Source organism: Cynocephalus volans, chromosome 6 (genome assembly GCF_027409185.1).
Source record: "Cynocephalus volans isolate mCynVol1 chromosome 6, mCynVol1.pri, whole genome shotgun sequence".
Classification (NCBI taxonomy): domain Eukaryota; kingdom Metazoa; phylum Chordata; class Mammalia; order Dermoptera; family Cynocephalidae; genus Cynocephalus; species Cynocephalus volans.
This window is the reverse complement of record NC_084465.1, coordinates 69,487,341-69,510,669: the sequence shown is the minus strand read 5'-3', so window position 1 is coordinate 69,510,669 and position 23,329 is coordinate 69,487,341. Positions and strand designations below refer to the sequence as shown.

The window sequence follows — 23,329 nt, the reverse complement described above, 5'->3', positions numbered from 1 at the left end:
TCTTAGATTTTCTTCAGTGTTTTTAATTCTTTTTTCTTTTTTTTTGTCTGCTTGTGTTATTTCAAACAGCCCATCTTCAAGGTCAGAAGTTCTCTCTTCTGCTTCTGCAAGCCTGCTGGTGAAACTCTCTGTTGTGTTTTTTATTTGGTTGAATGAATTCTTCAGCTCAGCAAGCTCTGCTATATTCTTTTTCAGGGCATTGATTTCCTTGTACATTTCTTCTTTCAGGTCCTGTATACTTTTCCTCATTTCATCATGTTGTCTAGCTGAGTTTTCTTGTATCTCATTTAGATTCCCTAGAATTATCACTCGAAATTCCTTGTCAGACATTTCAAGGGCTTCTTGTTCTATAGGATCTAGATCTTGAGAGTTATTACCCTTTGGTGGTGTACTTTCTTGATTTTTCATATTTCTGGTATCTTTCCTTTGATGTTTAGTCATTGTGGCTGGGGATTTCACGGTCCACTGATTTGACTCTATTGTCTGGCTAGGATGCTGCTGTGACTGCCAATTTGGTACGGCTGCCTCAGTGTCTGTTTGGTTGCCCACTAGTGCGTGGTTGCTTCGGATCTTGGGCCTCTCAGAGGAGGCACCTCTCTAGCCAGCACGCACTTGGCTGGGCTGGGGATTGAGTCAGGCGGTGGCAGCAAGGCCTAACTGCTGTGTCACACACTGGCACCACAGGGTGCGTGGTCTCCGCAGATCTTGGGCTTCTACAGCTGGGCACCCATCTAATGGGCACGCACTCAGCGAGGTGGGGGATGGAGGCTTTGCCCAGGAGGAGGACTGATGATGCCCAGTGCCTGAGGCCCCCACTGAGATCACCACATGTGAGCCCACGGTAACTCACTGAAAATGTTCCTTTTAAAACCTCTCAAGTCTAATTTTTGAGAAATGCATAACAGGGATGCTTTTATTTGTAAAATTGTTCCTTTTGAAAACATAGCCATTTGTAGTAAAAATAATAATCTAACAGGAGGCAGTTCCTTTTGATAGAAAAGAGCATGGGCTTTTGGTCCACTTGGCATCCCAAGGCCTTCACCTCCCAGACATGAATCGATTAGACAACCAATTTCCCTCTCTGAGCCTCAGTTTTCATGTCTGTAAAATGGGAATAACAACTTCCTCTTTCAGTTATCTATTGCTGTATTCAGTTATCTATTGCAAACCACTGGAAAACTTAGTGGCTTAAAACAGTCATTTGTTTTGTCTCTTGACGACTGAGCAGTTCTTCTGCCTGCTTCTTGTGGTTTCAGCTGGAGTGATGGGGCAGTCTAGAAGGCTGAACATGTCCTCATGAAAACAGCAGCCAACTGGGAGGTCAGCTGGGGTTCACACCTGGGGGTCAGGGTTCTCCTCCAGATGGTGGTGTCCACACAGCATGGCTGCATGGGCTTTCCTCATGCCAGTGTCTGAATCTAAGAAAGGAAGTTCTAAGAGCAAAGCAAGAAGCCAGATCTCTCAGGCCCAGCCTTTGAAGTTACACAGCATTTATTTAGGCATGTTGTGCTTGTTAAGACAGGTTACAGGTCAGCCAGATTCAGTGGCAGGGAAAGCAGACTCTACCTCTGCATGGGAAAAGCGGCAGGGATGTTGCAGTTCTCTTTATTCCACCACACTTACCTTGGTATTATGTAGGGTGACAATTAAATGAGATAATGTATATGAAATAATTACATCCTGACTTTAATGCTAGTGTTCCTCATCTTCCAGTATCTGCTTTTTAACTTCTGATGTATGTATTTTGGACTTTATGAAAATGAATGTTTCAGATAGGCTTTTTGGATGGAGCGGAATGTAATCTCATTCAGTTATTTCAAGAGAAAAGGGGTTTATTGGAGTTTGGATATGGCTTATTGAGGACCTAAGCTACCGCGAGGCCTCTTGCAATCCCTGGTCTTCTTTGTGACTGTGCTTATTTCTCTTTTCTCTATTGGTTGGTTTCCTCTGCTGGGTAGCAGAGCATCCTTTTTCTTAATATGATTTTTATCTCACCCTATGCCCACAGTATGTGCCAGTCCTAGTCCCGGGGCTTGCCTCTTGATGGGAATGATTTTAGTGTTTCTCTGTCATTGAAGAGGAGAGGTGTTCTGATTATCTATTGCCACGTAATAGATCATCCTAAAACTTAGTATCTTCAAACAACAGTTTATTATTATCACTTCTCATTGTTCTGTACGTAGACTGGGCTCAGCTGGGAGGTTGTCACTTGGGACCTTCATATGGTTATAGGCAGATGGCAGCTGGGGCTAGAGTCATCTATCTGAAGGCACAACTGGGATGGATGGCTCACTCTCGCATCTGGCCATAATGCTTACTGCCAGCTCCAAACAGCTGGGGCTTTTGTCCAGAGCACCTACCGTGACTTCTCTGTGTAGCCTGGACTTTTCAAACTTTGGTAGCTTGATTCTGAGAGGGAACCACCTGAGAACAGACATCTTAAGAGTCCTGGGCAGAAGCTGCAAGACTTCTTACAGCCTAACCTTGAATGTCACTTCCGCGACATTCTATTGGCCAAAAAAGCCAGTTAGTCCAGCCCAGATTCAAGAGGAGAAAAATTAGATTCTGCCTCTCAATGGGAATAATAGCAAAGGAACATTTCAACTACCACTGGAGCACTTAGTACACAGTGTTGTGGGATGGGAGCATCCCCACTGTCCTCTATGTTGTGCAGGGGTCATAGCCAGTGCCATGCCTTCTCTGAGGGTCCCATTCCCGCTCCAGATTGCTTATGGTTGCAGGGGGCAGATACTCACTAAAGTAGCAATAATCAAATGAAGGTTTACCTTAAGTCTATCCATGAAATGAAATCGAAGGCTCTTGAGAATTGAGGCTGCTCTGGGAGGTGGCTACTCTCTCCACTTTCTCCATGTATCCTTCCTGGTCTCTTTCACGGGGACTTTGCATCTCTCTGTGCATCTTTTTTACTCTACTGATCCATTTCTCATCTTCATGGTGTTGACTTGCTCAGGAATTCCCTTCATGTTCTTTCTGCCCACCTGGCCTCTCTCTCTCTAATATGACCTTTCAGCCTCTTTTCATCCCCTGCTCCAGCCCCTGCAAATTAGCTCAAGTTGCTTAGTTTTGTTTTGTTTTGTTTTTCATTTAATTATTGAGAGAGGAAATTTGGTTTTGTTTGTTTGTTTTAGAAAAACTTTATGCATTTATTATAGACATCTGCACAAACATCCACAACGTGTAATATCTATAGAGTTTAAATATGTCTCATTCACTTTTGGTCACAAATCGCTTTAAATAACCAGGAAAGTTAAAATACTGAATAAAAGCATCTTAGGTTAACAGATATCAAATTAATGTTTTGCGCTAAGTCACTCTGGAATGGCAAATGAGTGCTGAGATATTTCTCTTTCACCTACTCAGTTTGCAGCTATTGGAAAACAACAGATTGTCACAGGAACAAGTAGGAAGTGTGACAGTTCTCTTCATTACTTGCTGGCAAGGAAGATACAGTAGTAATGTTAGGAAGTATTGATTTAACTGCATTACAAGCATTGTTATAAGAAATTAGTCTAAGATTCCTTGTCATGAAGAACAAAGGACACTGATTAGGGACAAAATGTAAAATATTTAAAGAGTTGGTTTAGACCAAATCCAACTTATATAATCAGAGTTATCTGGAAAAAAACATATAATGAACTGACTAAGCAAATATCCCACATAATTACTAGCCTTGACTTGACAGGTGATCAATACTCCCTAGACTGAGTTAAATCAAATATCTTAAAGACCATGTACACACCTCCTGCATGGGACAGACACAAGAGAGGAAATTTGATTGGCAAAACCCATTTTTGTGTGCCAGGCCATATGGCAGCCTTGAGTTGTGGCCCCACCCAGCTATTAATGACTTTGCTTTATAATTCCATTTGTTTCAACCATCTATAAATATCTTCAAACTCTTCTTGTACTATTTTGTTTTTAGGTCTGAATTCTCTAAGTATGCCCTGAATAGTAGTATAGGTACTTTCATCGTAAAATATACCCAAAGCCATATTCCTTATGATTGAGCTTGAAATCCCTTGATAATTCAAACCCAATCATATCAAACCAGGAAGAAAATTTCCTCATGTAATGAGCACATATGCTGTGGCAATCAGAGATGGTGAGACGGATTGCCTGAAGTGGATTTAAGTCCTACTTTTGTGATCTTTCTCTTCTCAGGGTTTCCTGTGGAGATGTGGCCTTACAGTGTAGTTTTCTTAAGGTAGAATTTTTATTTCACTATACAAGTCTCTGCACATATTTAACTTATAAATACAGGATGTTAAGCCTCCTGTGTGACTTGTCAAGTAACCAAGATATATTATGCATTATAATGATGCTCTGGAAATTAAGGTTATTATTTTTTAATGCTTATATCTTTATAATCCATTTGTAGTTTAATGAAAAATCTAATGGTTAGTTACATTAATTTCAAATTTTATTATTGTTATTATTTGGAATAGTCCCTGGGAGAATTTTTTGTATACCCCCAAAAAAAACATAAGACCATGTTACAGATTTTCTTAATTGCTCTTAGGCTTTATCCCTGTCCTCCAACTCCTGTTAACTCGAAGACTCAAAGACTGTATCAAGTATTATGTGTGGCCTGCTGTCTGTGCCAGTTACAGTCACTTCTTTGCCACTTGAAACCTTTCTTTACAACTTTGTGCTGACAACTAGTTGCATCCCACGAACCTTGGGTAAATACGGATTGAACTGAGACATCTGTGAACACTGAGAACAGGGCCCATGTCTCACTTTTATAGCTCTGTGCCTAGCATTGTGTTTGACATTTGGGAGATGCTTAAAAAATATCTATTGAATGAATAAATGGTCGACTAGAAGGTGTTGGTGATAAGGGCAGTTATGGAATTAGAAAAGAAGGGTAGCCACTCTATATACTGTGTTACTATTCTTTTAGAGACAGATAGCCAGTGAAGAGGCATGGACTCCAGGGGGTGGTGGTGGGGAATGTAAAAGAATTAATTGATAGACTTTAGGGGGCAGCTGTAACTGTGCTTGTGAATATCCTACATATCCAGGATATTTCATGAGAAAAGTATTCCATGCTTGCTCAGTAATAGAACCAACCTTTAAAAAGCCCCTATTTATTTTACTTGGCTTCATTTCTAAAAGTGGCAGATAACCCCCAAATATTCAGAACCTTAAGAACAGGATGAAGATAAACAGCCTGGGGCATTTGGTATAGCTTATTTATTATGGCTTATGTTTTAAGTAAAAAAGATTTTATTGAATAGTTAACATATGAAATTGCTGTATCAGAATGTGAAAGAATCATATAAAAGAGAGGCTTTAAAAAGGACCCAATGAATAGCAAAAACTGTTAACTATGGCAATACCTAAATTTGGAGATTTCTGAGAAGCTGAAGAGGCAGTTCCATCATAGTTCACCCAAAAAGTTTTCTGGGGCATGGGACTAATGCCTCGAGCTGGAATAGTGTTTTGCTGCCTGCCTATTTTGCTGAGAAGTTCTCTGTCCAAATGGCTTCTATTTGGACTGAGGACAAAGATAAATGTTTGATGGTACTGAGGGTTCATGAATTGAATGTTTATTTACCCCCATAGTTTATATGTTGAAATCCTAACTCCCAAAGTGATGGTATTAGGAGGAGAGACCTTTGGGAGGTGATTAGGTTACGAGGGTGGAACCCTCATGAATGGGATTAGTGCCCTTATAAAAGGGACCCCAGAGAGCTCCCTTGTCCTTCTGCCCAGAAAGCAGGCCCTCACCAGATCCCAACCATGCTGGCACCCTCATCTCAGACTTCTAGCCTCCAGAACTCTTAAGAAATTTATGTTGTTATAAGACACCTGGTCTATGGTACTTTGTTATAGCAGTCCAAACAGACTAAGACAATTAGGGATAGCCTACCTGGCTACGGCTGTCTTTGGTGGCTCAGAAATGTCATCTTATTAGGGGAAAGTTCAATGCTCATGAAAGCAAGTTAGATATCTCTTTTCTATTATCCTTCCTTTCCCCTCTTTGGAAAAATGTCAGATTTGCTTGACTCAACACAGTTTAAACTTTGGACCATCCTTCCAGATTTCTAATAAATAGGGGAGGGGTTTGTTATGATATCAACATTTGAAGAAAGACTGGGTCACTGCTTTCATACAGTTAAGGTACTTTAGACATTGGAGGTCTGTAAATCATTAAATGATTCTTGTAGTAGTAGTCAAAATAGACATGTATTACAGACAGTCCCCAAATGTTAACATATTTGACAGGTCTATAACTTAATTGCTTTTTAATGTCAGTCAAGTAGATTCCACTCTAGTTTCTTGGCCAGGCTTCTATATACCTACTAAAACCCTATGAAGCTAAAAATATGAAACTTAATATTTGTAAAACGTGTAAACAGAGTAGCCTTTTTCTGCCTTGCCATATGGTTAAGAAATTAAGACTAGGACATTTCAGTTTGGTGTATGTCTCAGCAGTAAGAAAATAATAAGAATATATTGTATTTCTCTTTCCAAAGTTGATAACCTAGTTACAGATATTTTTACTTAAGAGCTTAATTTACAAACCATATCAAAGGAGAAAAATTCTGTATTGCTTTATGTTTAGGGATGTGCATTTAGTCAGTCTAACTTCACGTATTAATCTGCTAGGGCTGCCACAACAAAATACCACACAATGGGTAGCTTAAACAACAGAAATGTTTTTTCTCATAGTTCTAGAGACTAGAAGTCTAAGATTAAGGTATTGGCAGGTTTGGTTTCTTCCAAGGCCTCTCTCCTTTGCTTTCAGATGGCTGCCTTCTTGCTGTGACCTCACATGGTTGCCCCTCAATTTGTGTGTTGTCTGTATCCTAATCTTCTCTTCTTGTAAGGACACCAGTCACATTGGATTAGGGCCCACTCAAATGGCCTCATTTTATCTCTTTAAATGCCCTATCTCCAAATACAGTCACATTCTCAGTCACTGGGGGTTAGGACTTCAACATACAAATTTTGCATGGACAAAATTTAACTCATAACACTAGCGTTTAGGTCCTTTTCTCAACTTGCAATGATGACTAAAGTTTCTGATTGCAAGAGGGTGGTGACATTTCGTGTGAGGGCAGTGGGCCCGACATACTTTCCCGCCAGTGATGGACAGAGTCAGGGGCCTCCTGACCTCATGCCACCTCTTATTTGCCATCTTCACTGAGAGATTGCTGAATGCCTGTCTTCAGTACTTGTGATCAGCAGCTGACTGCCATTGGGCATTGTGTTTTCATTTAATCCACCTACTGGTATTTGCCAATTATCTGTTTGTACCTGGGATCTTTATATGTAATGATATTACTTGTGCTACGTACAAATTATTCTCATGTCTCCATTTAACATGAGTTAGTCAGTGAGTAAGTGGAAAATATGTTGAAGCTTAGCTTTCTTAAGAAATCTTTATTTTCTGATTTATTCTAATACCAAATACTGTCATCACTTGTGTATTCATTTTAATGCAACGTATATCATTAGACATTCACTAGTGTAGACCTTATTTGTAGTCACATTTTTGTTTGTATCCAAATAATCAAAATAACGTATTTGGGTTTTAGTAAAAAAAATAAATTAAAAAAAGTCATATTCCATAACTTCATATTAATCTATTTTTGACACATGTAAGCACACATTTTAGAATGTCAGTATGCAATTAGATATTCTTAGCACATGTCATTTGTGAAAAGCACTTTAAGTCTAAGTACACTCAATTGAACATAATTAAAATATCAAGATACATATTCTTCATATACATTTTGCCACTTAATTTTTTAAGTAGTTGTAAGTAACTATCATGTGAATTCAAATTAAAGGAAGGTGATTAAATTACAGTTATATTTAATGCTTTTAGTTTAAAATATAGCAGAAATTACACTGTGTTAAAATACACTGCCATGTTTTCTCTGGACAACAGACTAATGACAGATTTAACTTTTTTTTTTTTTTTTAATGCAGGACTGTTAATATTCTATGAATATTGTCAAGACTGTTGGCTAGAATGGCTGGGGGAGGGAGGATTGTAAGAAAGCATGCGATTTCATCTGATGAATTCTTTTGACTTGACTCCCCAGGTCCCAAGGAAAAATGTTCAGGGATACTCTCTCAGTTAGTAAAGCAGCATTGGAGAAAAACTTGTTTTCTTAATACAGGTGAAAGAAAATAGATTGTGGGGAAATACGAACTAGAGCTCCTTTCGATAATATGTTTTGGCTGCTCAGTTCCCTCTAGTTACGATAATGAGCAGACAGCCTTGGTGAGTCATTTTTAAGGCACATGTAACTGTAAAATCTACTTATCCACATCGTTGGACCTAAAGTATGTGATCACTTTAAAGAAGGTAATTGTTCTTGAGGTACTTAGAGAAAATGGGGCATTGCGTTAGGGTTCTGGATTATGTTGCCTTTCTAAGTATTTTATTTCTTAGAATTCTGTTTGTTTGTTAGTTTGTTTTTTTAATAACTATATAACTTCCCACCATAAAGTTCCCTATGCAGAATTAGAAGTGTCAACAATGAGTATGTACTTATGTAACATGGCAAGATGAATATTTGTGGCAAAATTGTGAGGAAGAGAAGAAGAAATCAAGCACACAGCAGCATCTGGGCTCTGAATGAAAGAAGCTCTGATAGAAACCACAGTTCAGGTCCTTTGCAGACTCTATGTAGCCCATTTCAGAAAGGGGGTATTAGAAGAAAAAACCTATACTTTGAGCTATGAGGACCACAGTATGAGGAAAATTAGAGCATTTGGAAATAGTGATGCTTTGTGTCAATAGAGCCCTGTGCATTTGAAAAGCTCGGTGCTTGGGCTTCATGCTGACATAGTCGTAGCTTCCACAGTCCCATTTCCCTTTCAGGTTGCTATCAGCCCTCCTGGATGCAAAGATAAACTTATGAAGATCATGGACCTCAGACAGGAGTCACACCAGCCCAAGTGGTCTTACGGAGATGTGAACTTTTGTGTGTATTGATAGAGGGGTGAGGTGTCCGTCATTCCCATTCTGAGCCACTGTGCTAGATTTAGGTAGAACCTGCACTGCCATAATTATTTAGTAGCCCATTTGAGTAAAATTGAAATTGTCACGAGTTACACGTTTCTGAGTCTAACGTATTCCTAGAGGAATCAAATTTGGTGTGATTTGGGGATTTTACTGCCCACTAGCTGGGCTTCCTCATGATTTATTGACTGATCTACAGAGAAAAATTTGATGCACCTAATGAAAATCAATTATATTGTTACTAGAAGAACAACTCTTCCATATTTCTTTATGTACTTTAGTGTCTCTGAATCATTTACTTATCTCTCCTAGACAGAAGCCCCCCAAGTCATGGGAATTCTAGTTCATATGATCAGATTAACCAAAGATTCAGGCAGATACTCTGTTCAAACAAGGAAGAAAAACTGAAAATAAAGCTGTTTTAAATACAGGCTTTTTGACAGTAGACAAATCAGCATAATGGCTCTGAGCTTAGGTTAGAAATAAGGTTAGTCTGGATTCAAATTCTGTCTTCTGCCTTGGACAGAATTCTGATCTCCCCTTTCCTCATCTCCAGAAAGGCAGGAATAATATATAGCCTGTGTCTGCGTGATTGGGGGAATGAAGTAGACAATGTCTGTGAAGAGATTAATACAGTGCTTGCTACATTGAAAGTACTGGAAGATGTCTGACTCTGGCTTCTTCAGGAGAGAAGAGGAGGGATTAGAGAAAGGGTTTGCAGGGCAGAATTTATTCAGTTATACTGTGCATATCTGCACTTTCACTTTCTACAGTTTCAGTTAACTGTGGTCCAAAAATATTAAGATAGTTTGAGAGAGAGAGAGACCACATTCACATAATTTTTATTACAGTATATGATTATAATTGTCCTATTTTATTACTAGCTATTGTTAATCTCTTACTATACCTCATTTATAAATCAAACTTTATCGTACGTATGTATATATAGGAAAAAAACATAGTATGAGGATACTTCCAAAAGTTCAGGGAAAGATTTTTATTATCTTACAATTCTATTTTGCCATGAACTTTTTGAAATACCCACATATATAGAGGGTTTGGTACTATCCACAGTTTCAGGCACCCTCAAGAGGTCTTGAAATGTATAACCCACAGATAAGGGGGGGCTACTCTAGCTGTATTTTCTTTCTGGTCACACTGATGGGCAATCAATTTATTCTTGCAAAATGAGTCTCAAGATGACTTCCCCACCTGATAGTTGGGAAACCACATCCTTCCAGAAAGGGAACTGGAGGACAGACTTTTATGTAGTGCACATTGTTAGAGGGCTGGCTGGAAATAATCAGTGCTGAGATCACTGTGGGGAGAGCCGATACTAGAGGAAAAACTATAGCCTCTAGGTCCCCTGAAGTTCAGACAGATTGGAGTAGCTAGTGCACGGGAAAACAGAAGAAAGGAAGGACGAGGAAAAGACCCCAATAGGAAGAAGCAATTGGAGTCCACTACTGGGATATCTTTCCCTCTGCTGGGAGAGCCCTCATCCTTAGTGAACCACAGTTTGAAAACATAGACTTTGCAAAAAATCCTTACCCAACTGATAAGAGAATTCTCACACTAGCCACTGAGTACTCCCTGCATGCTGAGGAAGACTCTACTGTGTAAAAAGACTAAAGAGAAAAAAGATGACAACTCTGGGAAGCAAGAATCGATAGAAACTGGAGACTATCCCTGAAAGACTGATGAACTGTTTTCCTTTTCACAGTCTGTGAGATCAATGCTGAAATGCATCAAAACTAGTTCCCTAGTCATCCCTTCTAAAGAAAAAAGATTAGTGAACCGTAGTAACTTATTAGGATGCTACCAGATATGTGAGTTGAGCAGAGGGACTCTTAACTGCAGATAGAAGGGGACCACTCTACCATTGACTGTGTCGCCAAATCCCACTGCTGATATACATTTTCATGGTACTCAGGGACCCTACATACTTGGATCGTTTCATTTATCTAGGCTTGTGATAAACTTTAAAAATTTCCAACACTTTATAAATGTGTGTGAATGTGTACTGACACAAGATTTTGTACATGATTTTTTGTTTGGAATATTCCTGTCTTCAAACATCTTCAGGAAACCCTGTTAGCCCTGATTTTGTTTAGGAGGATTGCTTTGAATTGTAAATTAATTTATGGGAAAAATTGAAATTTTTATAGTATTTGACTGTTATATTCATGTATAGGAAAATTGACATTTTTATAACATTTGCATTTTAAATTAATTTACAGGCAAATTGACGTCTTTACAACATTGTATCTCCCTAACAACAATACTTGTTTCAAATCCTTTAGGTCTCTTTAAAACCATCTATACTTTTCTTCATTTTGGTCCTGTTATTTCTTATTGCTGCCACTTGTTAAAAAAAAAAAAAATGTAATTTTTTTGGTCTATTATTTCTTTAAGACATTTAATGTTTTTGAATGACAGACTCCCTTTTAAAAAAAAAATGCTACAAATTTTTTGTCATACTGATGCTAGTATTCAATGCTAGTAGAGTGACCTACAAAATGTTCTTGTGCAGTACCTGGTAATATGGTAAGAATCCACATACCACTGTACTTAATCATTTCCCATCTGCACACAGATCTGCCTGCACACAGTAGGCTCTTAATAGAGAACCACTGTGGTGCTGCCTGTGAATCTGGGTCCCCTGAGGCCAAATGCAGACATGCAGCCCTGAGCTGTGTTCAAACACAGGGCTAGGGAATCAAGATGGCAGAATAGATGGTCCCCAGTATCACTGTCTTCCACAGTCACCCAGTTTACAACTATTAAAAAGCAATGACAGCCAGGCTAGGGCCATTAGAGCTCAGGGGAAGAGGAGGAGAGAGAGCTATGGAGTACATGAAGGCAGGAGAACCTGCAATGAGGGATACAAGGGACCACTCAGATGGTTTTGAGCCCTGGCCGCTTCAAGGCTGGCCCTGGTGAGCACACAGAACAAGAACTGGCAAAAACCACTGCTGTGCCCTTTGTATGTAGTTGCTTGGAGGCTGTAGGGGAGAAGAGGCCCTTGGTGGCCCCAAAACCAGCAAGACCAATAACAGGGTTCCCGTGGACCCACATATGAGCTAGTGGCCACAGACAACTGAAAAAAGGAGCCACTCAGGCCAGTGAGTCATCATAAGGGACTGGTGCATGGCTCACCCCATGGAAAGTGTTTGGAGTGCAGACAGTGGGGGAGACAGGCCCATGGGGGGAGTACTGGGGCACAGCATGGACAGCTGATCTGCCCCCCAATCAGTGCAGGCCTACTCAGTGGAGACTGGTCAGGAATATAGAACTGTAGGGGGTGCAGTTTGCTGAAAAGACTCAGATCCAGACCAGAGTTTCCACACAACCCATGTGTATTGGACCTCACAAGACCCAGAAGTGCTTAAAAAGTCAACAATTAAAACCCAAGCTGCACAAAAAGCCTTCCCCAGAGAATCAGCAGCAAAGCAGCAATTTAGCTCAACCACAGGGTGCAAGCGCTGGTTCCCACAGGAAGTTCCCCCATTTTAGAAGTAAGCAAAGGACAACAAGTTAATTCCAGTGCAGAGTTTAAGTGGTGGGTGCAGCTAATAATCCAACACAGAACTGAAAGAAAATATAAAAACCCCTGAAAGGACGAGTCGACACCAGTTGAGGATCCACCGGAGAGAGCTCGTTTATTAGGCAGCACACACACATATATATAGGGCTTTAAGGGAAAGCTGATTGGCTAGAATACAGTCCCTACTTAGCATACCGCATGGGGCTCGGGGAAAGCTGATTGGTGTGTGATTCGCACCGGCAGGAAGAATACAGAAGAGAAGGGCAACCAGCGCCATGATGGGGTGTGGCCAAGAAGGACTTATGTGATTAGGGTGTGATCCCTTGGGGCATTTGGGTTCTTACAACCCCCACAGATCAGACAGAGTTTTGATATTAACCAATAAAGGTCTAACACCACTAAAGAACCCCTATAAATCCTAGAAGAGCTGGAAGCCCCTCGGGCCCCTGAGCCGGGGTGGGGAGGCCCCCCACAGGCCTCAGCCACACTCTGCCCCCACCTCCTAAAACTAGGCAAGCAAAGGAGCAGGCTGTGGGCCAGCCCCTTGCCCCATGCCCCATGCCAGCCTCTGTTTCCCCACTCCCCACCCTTCCCACTCCCATTGCTCTGCAACAACATCTTAGAATGTAAAAACAATACTAATAGTAAATAAATAAACAAACAAACACAAACACGGGGCTGCCTGCTGTGTCTCCCAGTCTGTTTTGAGTTGAGGGATAGAGTACATGAGCCAGTTGCCTGTGGACTCATCTTTAAATGCCATTAGTGACTTCATCTTCTTGTCTGTGTTGCAAATCAGACTAACTTCACCATAACTTCTAATGGAGAGTCAATATACTATTTTAGTATTGATTCCGAAGGGGGTCTTTTGTTGTTGTTTTGGTTTCTGCACCAAAACTTTAATCATATTTCCTTGTGTCCAATCTTACTCCATTTGATTCTGTTTTTATCTTTAAAGCATAAATAATGACAACTACTGGTTGTCAGTTTCTGCTCTGCAACAAAATTACCCCCAGCTTTGTGTGTCATTAAGGCAAATCCAGAGGCTTCTCACTCCACCTTCCATCCCTCCTCCTTCTCCACTTGGAACTTGTGCTGTTTTGCTTAAGCATAGCATAATTATCCCCAGCGCTGTTTTATCTTTCCACTCTCCCTCCTAGATCTTTTCTCCTTTATTACCATAAATAAATGATCAGTGTCCTTTGCTTGCTCTCATAACGAATATCATTTTCCCACTTTCTCTTCCCTTTAAAGTCATCTGCACAACTCTAATTCCTCAGCATGCACTTTCCCACCACAGGTCACCCATGTGCTAGATTTTGCCTCCCTGTAACATTGTTGTCATTGTTGATCATTTCACCTTCTTTCTTCTGGAAGCCCCTTTCTTGACTTCTGTGCCTGGATTCCCATACACTGGTGTGTAATAGAGATTTCTCATCACTGCTTAGGTCTCTCATCAATCTCCCATTTTTCTTCTTCCCACCCCATATAAGCTCCTGCCTTCAGTTGTATAGGTGGAATGACTCCCTCATCTGTGTCTCTGTCCTTAACTCCCAATTCACTCTTCTATTGCCTTCTAAAAGTGTCCTATTTCTCTTTATAAATAACCCTTTGCTCCTGTTACAAAGGTGTAAAAACTTGGATCCTTTCTTTGACCTTACTGACTCCTTTCCCCCATATTCAGCAGCCAAACCCAGTTGGTCTCTGTTTCGTCCATTACCTCCCCATCCGCCTCATCACCAATGTACTTGTTCTGATTCTCGCCTTTTATCTTTCACCTAGTCTGCTAAAACCCTAATTGTTATCCCCACCTCTGAGTCCTTTTTTTTTTTTTGACCTGTAAGGGGATCGCAACCCTCGGCACGGTGTCATCAGCACCACGCTCAGCCAGTGAGCGCACCGGCCATCCCTATATAGGATCCGAACCCAAGGCCTCGGACCTCCCAGCACCGCACTCTCCCGAGTGAGCCACAGGGCGGGCCCTCTGAGTGCTTCCTCTCTAATATGCCTTCTTCCTTCTGCTTCCTAGGCATCTTCCTGAGGCATAGATAATAGTCAGGCTACTCTACAGCTCCTAAACTCTACTTACCAGCTCTCCTGCCACTACACACTGTACACACCACCTCCAGAATGCAATCCTGTTCCTCAAGACAGCATCCTGGACCTTCCGTGATGTGGCCCCAGCTGTCTTCTTTTCAGCCACCCTTTCATACCTCTTCTATGTCACTGAAGGCAAAAGGCTCTGGTCCGTTCCAGGCCTCAGGCCCTGACATCCAGCAGGTCTGGCTTTGAATCCAAGCTCCACTTCCCTAGCTGTGTGATCTCAAGCAAGTTCATTAACCTCCTTCACTCCTATCAGCCTCAGTTTGTTCACTTTTAAAACCTGGATGATAATATTATCTACCTTATTATTATGAAGACCAGAAATAATTTTTTTTTTATAAAAAACTCTTAGCACAATGTCTGGTACATGGTAAGCACTCAATAGATGCTAGTGGATGATGATGTTGAGATCATACAATTATCCTTATAAAAATTTTGCTTGACAGACACATGCTGGATCTGTTACCCATATACGTCTGGCATGCCCTTGTCACTGTGCCTTTGTGCCATTTTCTGCCTGGACTATCTAAATCCTAATCACACTTCAGTCACCAGCTAACATGTTATCTTCACCTCCCAGAACAACCCAGCCAAGAAAAATTTTTCCCTCTTTTGACTGTCTTACTAATTTGTCTGACTTTAGTTCTTATCATATGTTACATTTTTTCTTATGTGCCATTTTCTGTATTCCTGTGGCATATAGTTGTTGAACTCCATAGAAAATTATTTCCTCTGCTTGCTGGGTAAGTTGCTGTATTAGTTTGCTAAGGTTCCCAAAACAAAATACCACAAACTGGATGGCTTAAACAACAGAAATTTTATTTTCTCACATTTCTGAGAGCCAGAAGTCCAAGTTCAAGGTGTTGGCAAGGTTGATTTCTTCTGGGGCCTCTCTCTTTGGCTTACAGATGGCTGCCTTTTCTATGTCCTCACATGGTCTTTTCTCTGTGCCCTTACATGTCTGTGTCTCAATTTCCTCTTCTTATTAGAACCCCACTAGATTGGATTAAGGCCCACCCTAAAGACTGTTTTAACTTCATTTCCTTTTTAAATTACTTATTTCCAAATAGAGTCACATTCTGAGGCACTGGGGGCTAGGACTTCAACTATGACTTTTGGTGGAACACAGATCAGCTTATAATAGTTGCTTTCATCTTTCTGTGCCTCAATTTCCTCTTCTGTAAAATCTGGAAAAAGCACTTCTTGAATGGACTGAAGACATATGTGCAAATCAATAACCTAATAGCTGTAATGGATGCTTAATGAATATTCATTACCTCTACCCTTACTTCAAACTCCTTGAGAATAGAATGCTTTCTCACTCAAGATGAGTATCTTGTGTCCTTGCAGTTCCTAGGACAAACTTTGAACGTGAGTGCTTATAAATATTTGTTGAATAAATAATGAATGATCAAGTAGCAGAAGTGACTATATAATAGGCATATGCGTTTCTTTCATAGTTGATCCAGATATCAGAAAGTAACAGATATCAGTAACAAAGACCGTACCAGGAAGCAGGTGGAGAGTCAGTATCCCCAGTGTAAATGTGTCACACTCAGCCAGTTCAGTTTAGAAAATCTTTCCCTGTCCTGCTTGCCACAAACTCCAGAAAGTCAACTTGTAGGAAATGATTAGTGACAAAATTGCACACACAAAAAAAGCCAGTATCTTCACACAGCCAGAGCTCTCAAGTGATGAGGGACACAGAGACATTGTGCACAATAAGTGTTCCTGTCCATTGTCTGCTGATTCGGCTGTCTTTGATCTCTGCAAAAGAGGAACATGGGCAAGGAACTGTGAATGGATAATAGACCAGGAGTCAGGAGAGCAGCAGGCAGTATGCTGCTCAGCGATCAAGTCAGGGTGGTGCCCAGACACCGTGCAGCTGATGATAAGCATCTTCTCTTGGTGCCTTTCAGTCTCTCATTTCCTTCCAGCTTGACTCCAAAGGACCTGTTTCATCTCTGGCACGTTTACAGTATGCCACTTTGAGTCTGTAGGTTCTTTCTTTCTGAGTCCACCAGAGGTAACAGGTAGATCATTTGTTTTCCTGGTGTCACTATACTCTCTCTTCCTGATGCATCTGTTTCCTGCAGCTCTCTGAAGTGGATTTGACTCTTGTATCATCCTTAGTGATGAGAACTCATTTTTTGTTTTAAAAGAATTGGTATCTGTCAATTGGCTTGGAATCAGAGAGTTCTGTGTAAGTTATTTCATTGTCTATAATGTTAACTTTTACAGGTATTAGTAAAGATATAAGATGATAAAACAGCAATTCTTTACTTAAGAATTATACTCTTTAATAATGGCACCACTTGAACATGCAGAAAAATATTATTATGAGATCAGACATAAAATATATAAAAGTTACTCTGAAATAATACAGAAGGCTGGGATTAGAAATTATAGCTTAAACAAAACCTATTAAACTGACTCTCAGCATGGACAGGGATCCTAGAGATGATACAGTGAAATGATTCTCCACCCTCACTGCACATAATAATCGCATAGGAAAATTTTTAACAGGCAGATGCAGAAATTCTTATTTAATTATCTGTGGTGGGGTCCAGAAGTCACTACTTTTTTAAAGCTCTGCAAGTGATTGTATCATGCAACCTGGGAGGAGAACCACCAACTTAGGAGAAGGTGGGAAAGAAACCAACATGTTTGGAGAAATTGCTCTGTCTTGAGCACTGTGCTGGCTGCTATATATTCGCCATCCCTCTGCTCTTCATAGCAAATGAGATGGTTTGACATGTAGTGGGACTGAGGCTCAGTCTTCCCATTGAATACACAACTGCCTCCTTACCCACTGTTGGCAGTGCTTGGATGAGTGTAAGTTGTGTTCCTCTTTTGTTCTTCAAGAAGATTGAAGAACAATCTCTAATTACTTTCCATTTTACCTTTTTTTAAAAAATTTTATTTTGTTGATATACATTGTGGCTGATCATTGCTCTCCATCACCAAAACCTCCCTCACTCCTCCCTCCCCCCCAACAATGTCCCCCCTGTTTGCTTGTCGTATCAACTTCAAGTAATTGTGGTTGTTATATCCTCTCCATTTTACCTTTGGTAAAGATGGTCTTACCCTCTCTTGAGCTTTGAAAACTCAGCCCTCAGGCTAATTCTGACCAAGTGAATTTTTCTCAGCCATTCTGCCCCCATAAAACAGTCTTTACATTTTTAATTTTTATTTGTTTTTGTAACTCTGTTCGGAACATTTTTATTTTCATATGAAGAGAGCTCTGGTCCAGAAGAGAACCCTTCCTGTGTTCTTAGCACAATTAGTAGGCTAGGACCATGTCATCTCTTCTTTCTGCCAACCTGAAACAACTTCTTCCATGTCCCATGAAAAATGTAGGTGCAAGGGGTGGTTCTTCCCACGTCCCTGCAGGTTGCAGCAGTGTGTGAGCAAAGCGGTAGAGCAGGGAACAGGACGTCCTTGTGTGCACCAGAAGGACACTCCATCCTCTGTGTTTGTCATCTCACACTCTGCTTCCTACTTTATAAGGCCTTTTCTTGGATCTTTCAATGAATCCGACCCAGGTTTTTCCTACCAAAATTGTTTGGCCCACCTCCTTAGAGTCATCTAGAAGAGACGAAGGTGCTGGGCAAAACATGGTAGAAACAAACAAGGAGAGGAAGTCTGTGGCAGTAAAAACACAGGAGAACACTAGTGCCTTCTAAACAGTTCTAGTGAGTGGAGGGAAGGAAAATCCTTGTTTGATTTCAAACATAAATGTGTCTTGATAAAGGCATCAAGTTGGTAAAAATGGAAAAATAATTTGATTTAGAGAGTTAATGGATGAACGTTTCTTAAAAAAAAATTTGTCAACATTGTTATGTGTATCATTAGATAAGTTACACAGAAGGATTTATTTTTCTTTATTAAGTTAAGGCATGAGCCAGATAGGGGGAAAAAAAAAAAACAGAAAAAAAAAAATATCCGTAATCCTACCACCTCAAAAACACCACTTTGGTATATCTCTTCTACATGGTGGTAGGGATGGTGTACACGCATTTTAAATGTATGAGAGTTTCTACTTAACTGTATATATTGAAGAGTTTTCTACAAAATTTTTATTGGCTATGTAGTATCTCAACGCATGGACATACTCAAGTTCATTTAATTCATCCCTTACCATTGGATATTTATGCTGTTTATAATTTTTATTTCCAGCCATTATCAATAATACTTCAAAGACTATCCTTGTAACTAGTTTTAATTAGTACAGGCCATTTTGTCAGAGTGTATATGATGGTTACTGGGATCAGACAATCTACTAAGATGTAATTTTGTATGATGTTGATCCAAATTGTATCTGTTACCATGATGGCATCTACTAAGCTGTAAAATGTAGGCACCATGTCTGTGGTCTGGCTTTGATGACATCATTATATAATGGATATTCTGAACTCCATTGCATACTAACCTTAGTTTGGATGATATAAACATTTAGTATACTTGTGACAAGGAATAACAAGTTGAAGTACAGTAAGAAAGAATGTAATTGCTTTTGATAAATATAGGCTTAGCTTCAAAATAGCTAGCTTAAGATTTCTCTTATAGTGCACTTTAAAGATTTCACTGATGATCTCGGAGGTGTGGCACTCAGCCATTGCTGGAATGAAATGACACACATCGTTCAAAGTTGGGGCCATAATTGATTTAATGCATATTTTTACAACTTTGACATATCATTTATCTCATATGAAATAGCAATTCTATACACAGGTAATATATAAATAACATTAAAAGAATATGTAACTCCATAAAGTAATATTTGATGATAGACCTGATTTTTTAAGAGAAGAAAAAAATAGCTTTCATCTAACTTTACATGTTCTGTGGCAATTTTTGAATCATTGCCAGAATCATGAAATCCATCATTCGAGGATCTTTGTCCTCCTTGCCCTCCTATTCTGAGAGGCAGATCTGTGTCTCTTTAATCAGATACTAATTGCTTTTTATTTTATTACTCCCTTTGTGCCCTTGGCTTTGAGCCCTGTGGTGGCAATTGTTTGTGCTTCAAGGAATCTTTGTCATTTTAGTGTGAGGACTCTGGTGAGGCCGAGAGAAGTCTCTCTGGTCTTTGCCCTCTTTCAGCCTCCACATGAATGAGGTAGGGCCTCTTTCCCGGGCGTTCTAGGCAGTAACTGTATTTTGATTCAAACTCATAATCGCCAATTGTTTTAAATGACCAGACAAGGACTGAAACTACAGCCTCTTGAGGGTAGAATATTCTGAGATTTATTGAGAATAATCATTCATCTCTTCCTGACCCAGCCTACCATTTCCTGCTCCGATCCCAGATTTTTTCTTTCTCTGTTTAGGCAGGAGGCTCCCAGGTGATTTTCACAAATCCTTTAGAAATCGTCAAGATCCGTTTGCAAGTGGCTGGAGAAATCACCACTGGTCCTCGAGTCAGCGCTCTGTCTGTCGTGCGGGACCTGGGTTTCTTTGGGATCTATAAGGTAACTTTTCTTTCAGTCATTTATGTTTGGTTACTTTCTCATCTCCTAAACTAGTAACTGTTTATCAGCTTGAAATAGAGTTCTCACATTTCTACACCTGGAGAAGACATTGAGCTGAACTTTCATGCCAGTTAGAAGGAGGTTCCCTTTCCTGCCTTTTCCTGAAAAACTGTCCTTATAAATACAGAAATCTGAGATGACTGTGATGCGAATGGCGTCCACTGGAGTTGTTCAGTGTAGTTCTTTGCTGCAGCACTGGCTGGAGCTTTATTTGGATTTGTTATTGATACCAAAACCTAATTCGCAGTGCTGCCCTTCCATGACGGATAGGTTTAAGGCTCACAGGGCACCATCTTTCAGGGGATACAGCTGAGCTTAGTGTAAGGAGAATCCTTTATCAGACCAAGAACTTATTTTCTGATCCTGTATATTCCGGTCCTATTCATGTTTCCTATATATACGTATGCCTTGTCTTAATTATTATAAACCCTAACCATTTTTCATTTAGAAAATGGTTTTTCAGAATGATTGCAAAATCAGACTTTTAGAGGATTCTTGAAATTTGTTATTCACACTCCTTTACCAAAAAGTTGTAATGGAATATACTAGAATTAACTGCATATATGCCCACCTGTAAGGTTTATCAAACAAAAAGTGTTCACCATTTCTCAATGAGAAGAATGTTTTATGCCAACCTGAACAAGTAAACCTTTAGTGCTGTACGGGGAAAGTCAAATGTCCACTTAAAATAGTTTCATTTGTTTTCACAGAAATATATATAATTAATATTGCTTTTTTTCTGTGTCAGGAAATGTTTTATTCAAATTATTCATACGAATTTTGAATCAGCATCTTGGCCACCACATAATCCACTTTGGGGATCACCTGTTAACATGGTTTTGTAGAGTATGTTGTCTTCATTTGAATCTCAAGCTGTGCAAGATGAAGCACTTTTAATCTCCATGTACAATATTGTCTCTAGAAATTTTATCCCATAGACATATTAACATTAAGACAATTGATTTCCTTTTTTTATTACCAGTTTGTCCTAAATGGATATAACTAGTCCCATAAGTAAACTTCCCACATTGCTTTTTAGGGTGAACTTTAAATGACTTGTTTTGACATTCACAGCATTTCTGAGATTCCACCCCCATATATTCTTTTTAATCTGAGTTCCACAGGTGACCTTGGTAAACTTCAGAATTAGTAATAATTGAGAATATTTTAGGTGAAATCTGCCTTCCCCAAATGGTACTCTGTACTTCTCAAGGTCAAGTGATTAGAATAGAACCCCACAACCTGAGACTGTAAGAATCAAATGTAATGTGACACCCTCTTTTTCTGTATTTAATTTTAGGGGAAAAAAACTTGCATTATATTTAAGCATATGTGGTGTTTAATAATAAACATGCTGATTTTTTTAAAGTAGCACTTTAAGATGTTCAATCTGTTTGTACAGTGTAACAATGTTCTATAGCTATTTCATTTACCAATTTATTACCCATCTGTACGAAATAAGCAGTATTGTCATGAGGTATAGCATTGATCAATTTGAAGAGAGTTCTTCTTTTCTAAATTTTTAGGTTCTTGCAGTCTATAACACGATGTAGCAGCATGTCATTGTGACAAGATGCCAAGCAGTCTTTATCTGGTTGTCTGGTGAAAAAGCACTTAGGTACTATGGCAATGACTGCTATTGAAATGTCTAGATGGATAAAATGGTAAAAACTTGTTTGCTGATACTGAAACTGAGACTGTTAAACTACCTGCAAATGATACAAGACTTGGACTTAGTGCTTTTCATCTTCACGTGATTTCATAATCTTAATCCCCTTTAACATTTCTTGGAAGCTGCTGGTATCCTGATTTTGTAGTTAGGTGAATGAAGCCTGCCAACCATAGTATCTGAGCTGAAATTGGGGCTCACAAGTTTCTTGTTTCCACTTTTGTGCTAAAATTGCTTCCTGAAATGAGCAGGATTGCTCAAGTTTGAGCAAGAGAACTCTCTCATATAAAGTTAGTTTAATTACTAGTCTAGTGGTTTTATCTAGTTCAGAGGCATTCCACAGGGCTTGGTGCTGCCTTACAAAGCGCTGTTTTTGATGTACTGGTAATTACCAAGTGAAGTCACTAATGCTTTGAGCTTCTGGAAACTTGATTTCTTTGCGAGAGAGTGACCTGGCAATCTCTACTTTTCTGCTGGCCATCAGTTTGGTAAATTCACAGAGACCTGTGAGTCTGGACTTCATTCGTTCGGCAGCATTCCCCTCTGTGTGGTGTGGGCTCCTTTCAGCATGATTGTGTCTTCTCCCTCTGTAATCCTCGTTCTTATTATCCCAGCTTCCTGCCTCTGGCTTTGTTTCTTGTGAGCCCCTCTTCTCCAGGCCCACCCTACCCTTCCACAGTCAGAAATCATTTTATCAGGTTAAGACTCATCCTTTTAGGGAGCATCACAGCTTTAGCATGGCTGTATAGTTCAATGTGTTTTTGTTTAAGGAAAGTGCTTTCTAGTAGTAAAACTTATCTCTGTTTCCAGTTGGTTGGGTAAAAAAATGCAAATAACCGGGGAATGACCTAATACAGTACTTTTAAACCTGGTATGTGTCCCTCCAGGTGGGTCTTTAAAAAGAGAACCACTGTCCCAGTTTTAGGTGGGACAGGTAATCTTCCTTCTCTGTCCCTGGGTCCTTTTGTTGGTTGTTGTTAACATTACAATGCTGGACACAGGAGGGGTGAGTGGTTGGCTCTGTCTGTGTGTTTAGCCCTGCTGAGCTTAACCTTACCTAAATTGGACTTAAGGAGGCTTTCTGTTTTTCTCCTGAATTGACTTGCAAAATACCAAACTATTCTGTGATGATTAGAATACATGCTTTTAGGAATAATTTGCAACTGAAAAAGGTAGATATGGTAAACATTTCACATTCCTGAAGTTAGAAATAGCTTAGAGCTGATTTAGTGAACCATGTAAACAAAGCCCACCCCTCTAAAATGGTACCGTGTAGAGAGATTTAGTTATAGCACAAGGAGGGGTTGATTGAAGTGAAGGCAGAAAAACTAATTGCCTTTGAAAGAGCTATTTGAATATAGTATAGTTAAGAAAAAATACCTGCAACATAACTACTTTTCTTAAGAATATGTGAGGATGTATTTCCCTGTCCCTGGGTAATTTACGTTTTATTGCATAAGCTCCTGGAG

At 39.8% G+C, this 23,329-nt stretch overlaps 1 protein-coding gene across 1 annotated transcript in view; it reads left to right on the top strand.

Annotated features, from left to right (window-relative positions):
* The window catches only part of SLC25A13 (solute carrier family 25 member 13), a 192,309-nt gene that overhangs the window by 142,775 nt on the left and 26,205 nt on the right, over positions 1-23,329 (top strand). The window contains exon 14 of the mRNA XM_063099805.1: positions 19,991-20,131. Coding sequence (XP_062955875.1) covers positions 19,991-20,131 — 141 coding nt within the window. The remainder of the gene's footprint in view (positions 1-19,990; positions 20,132-23,329) is intronic.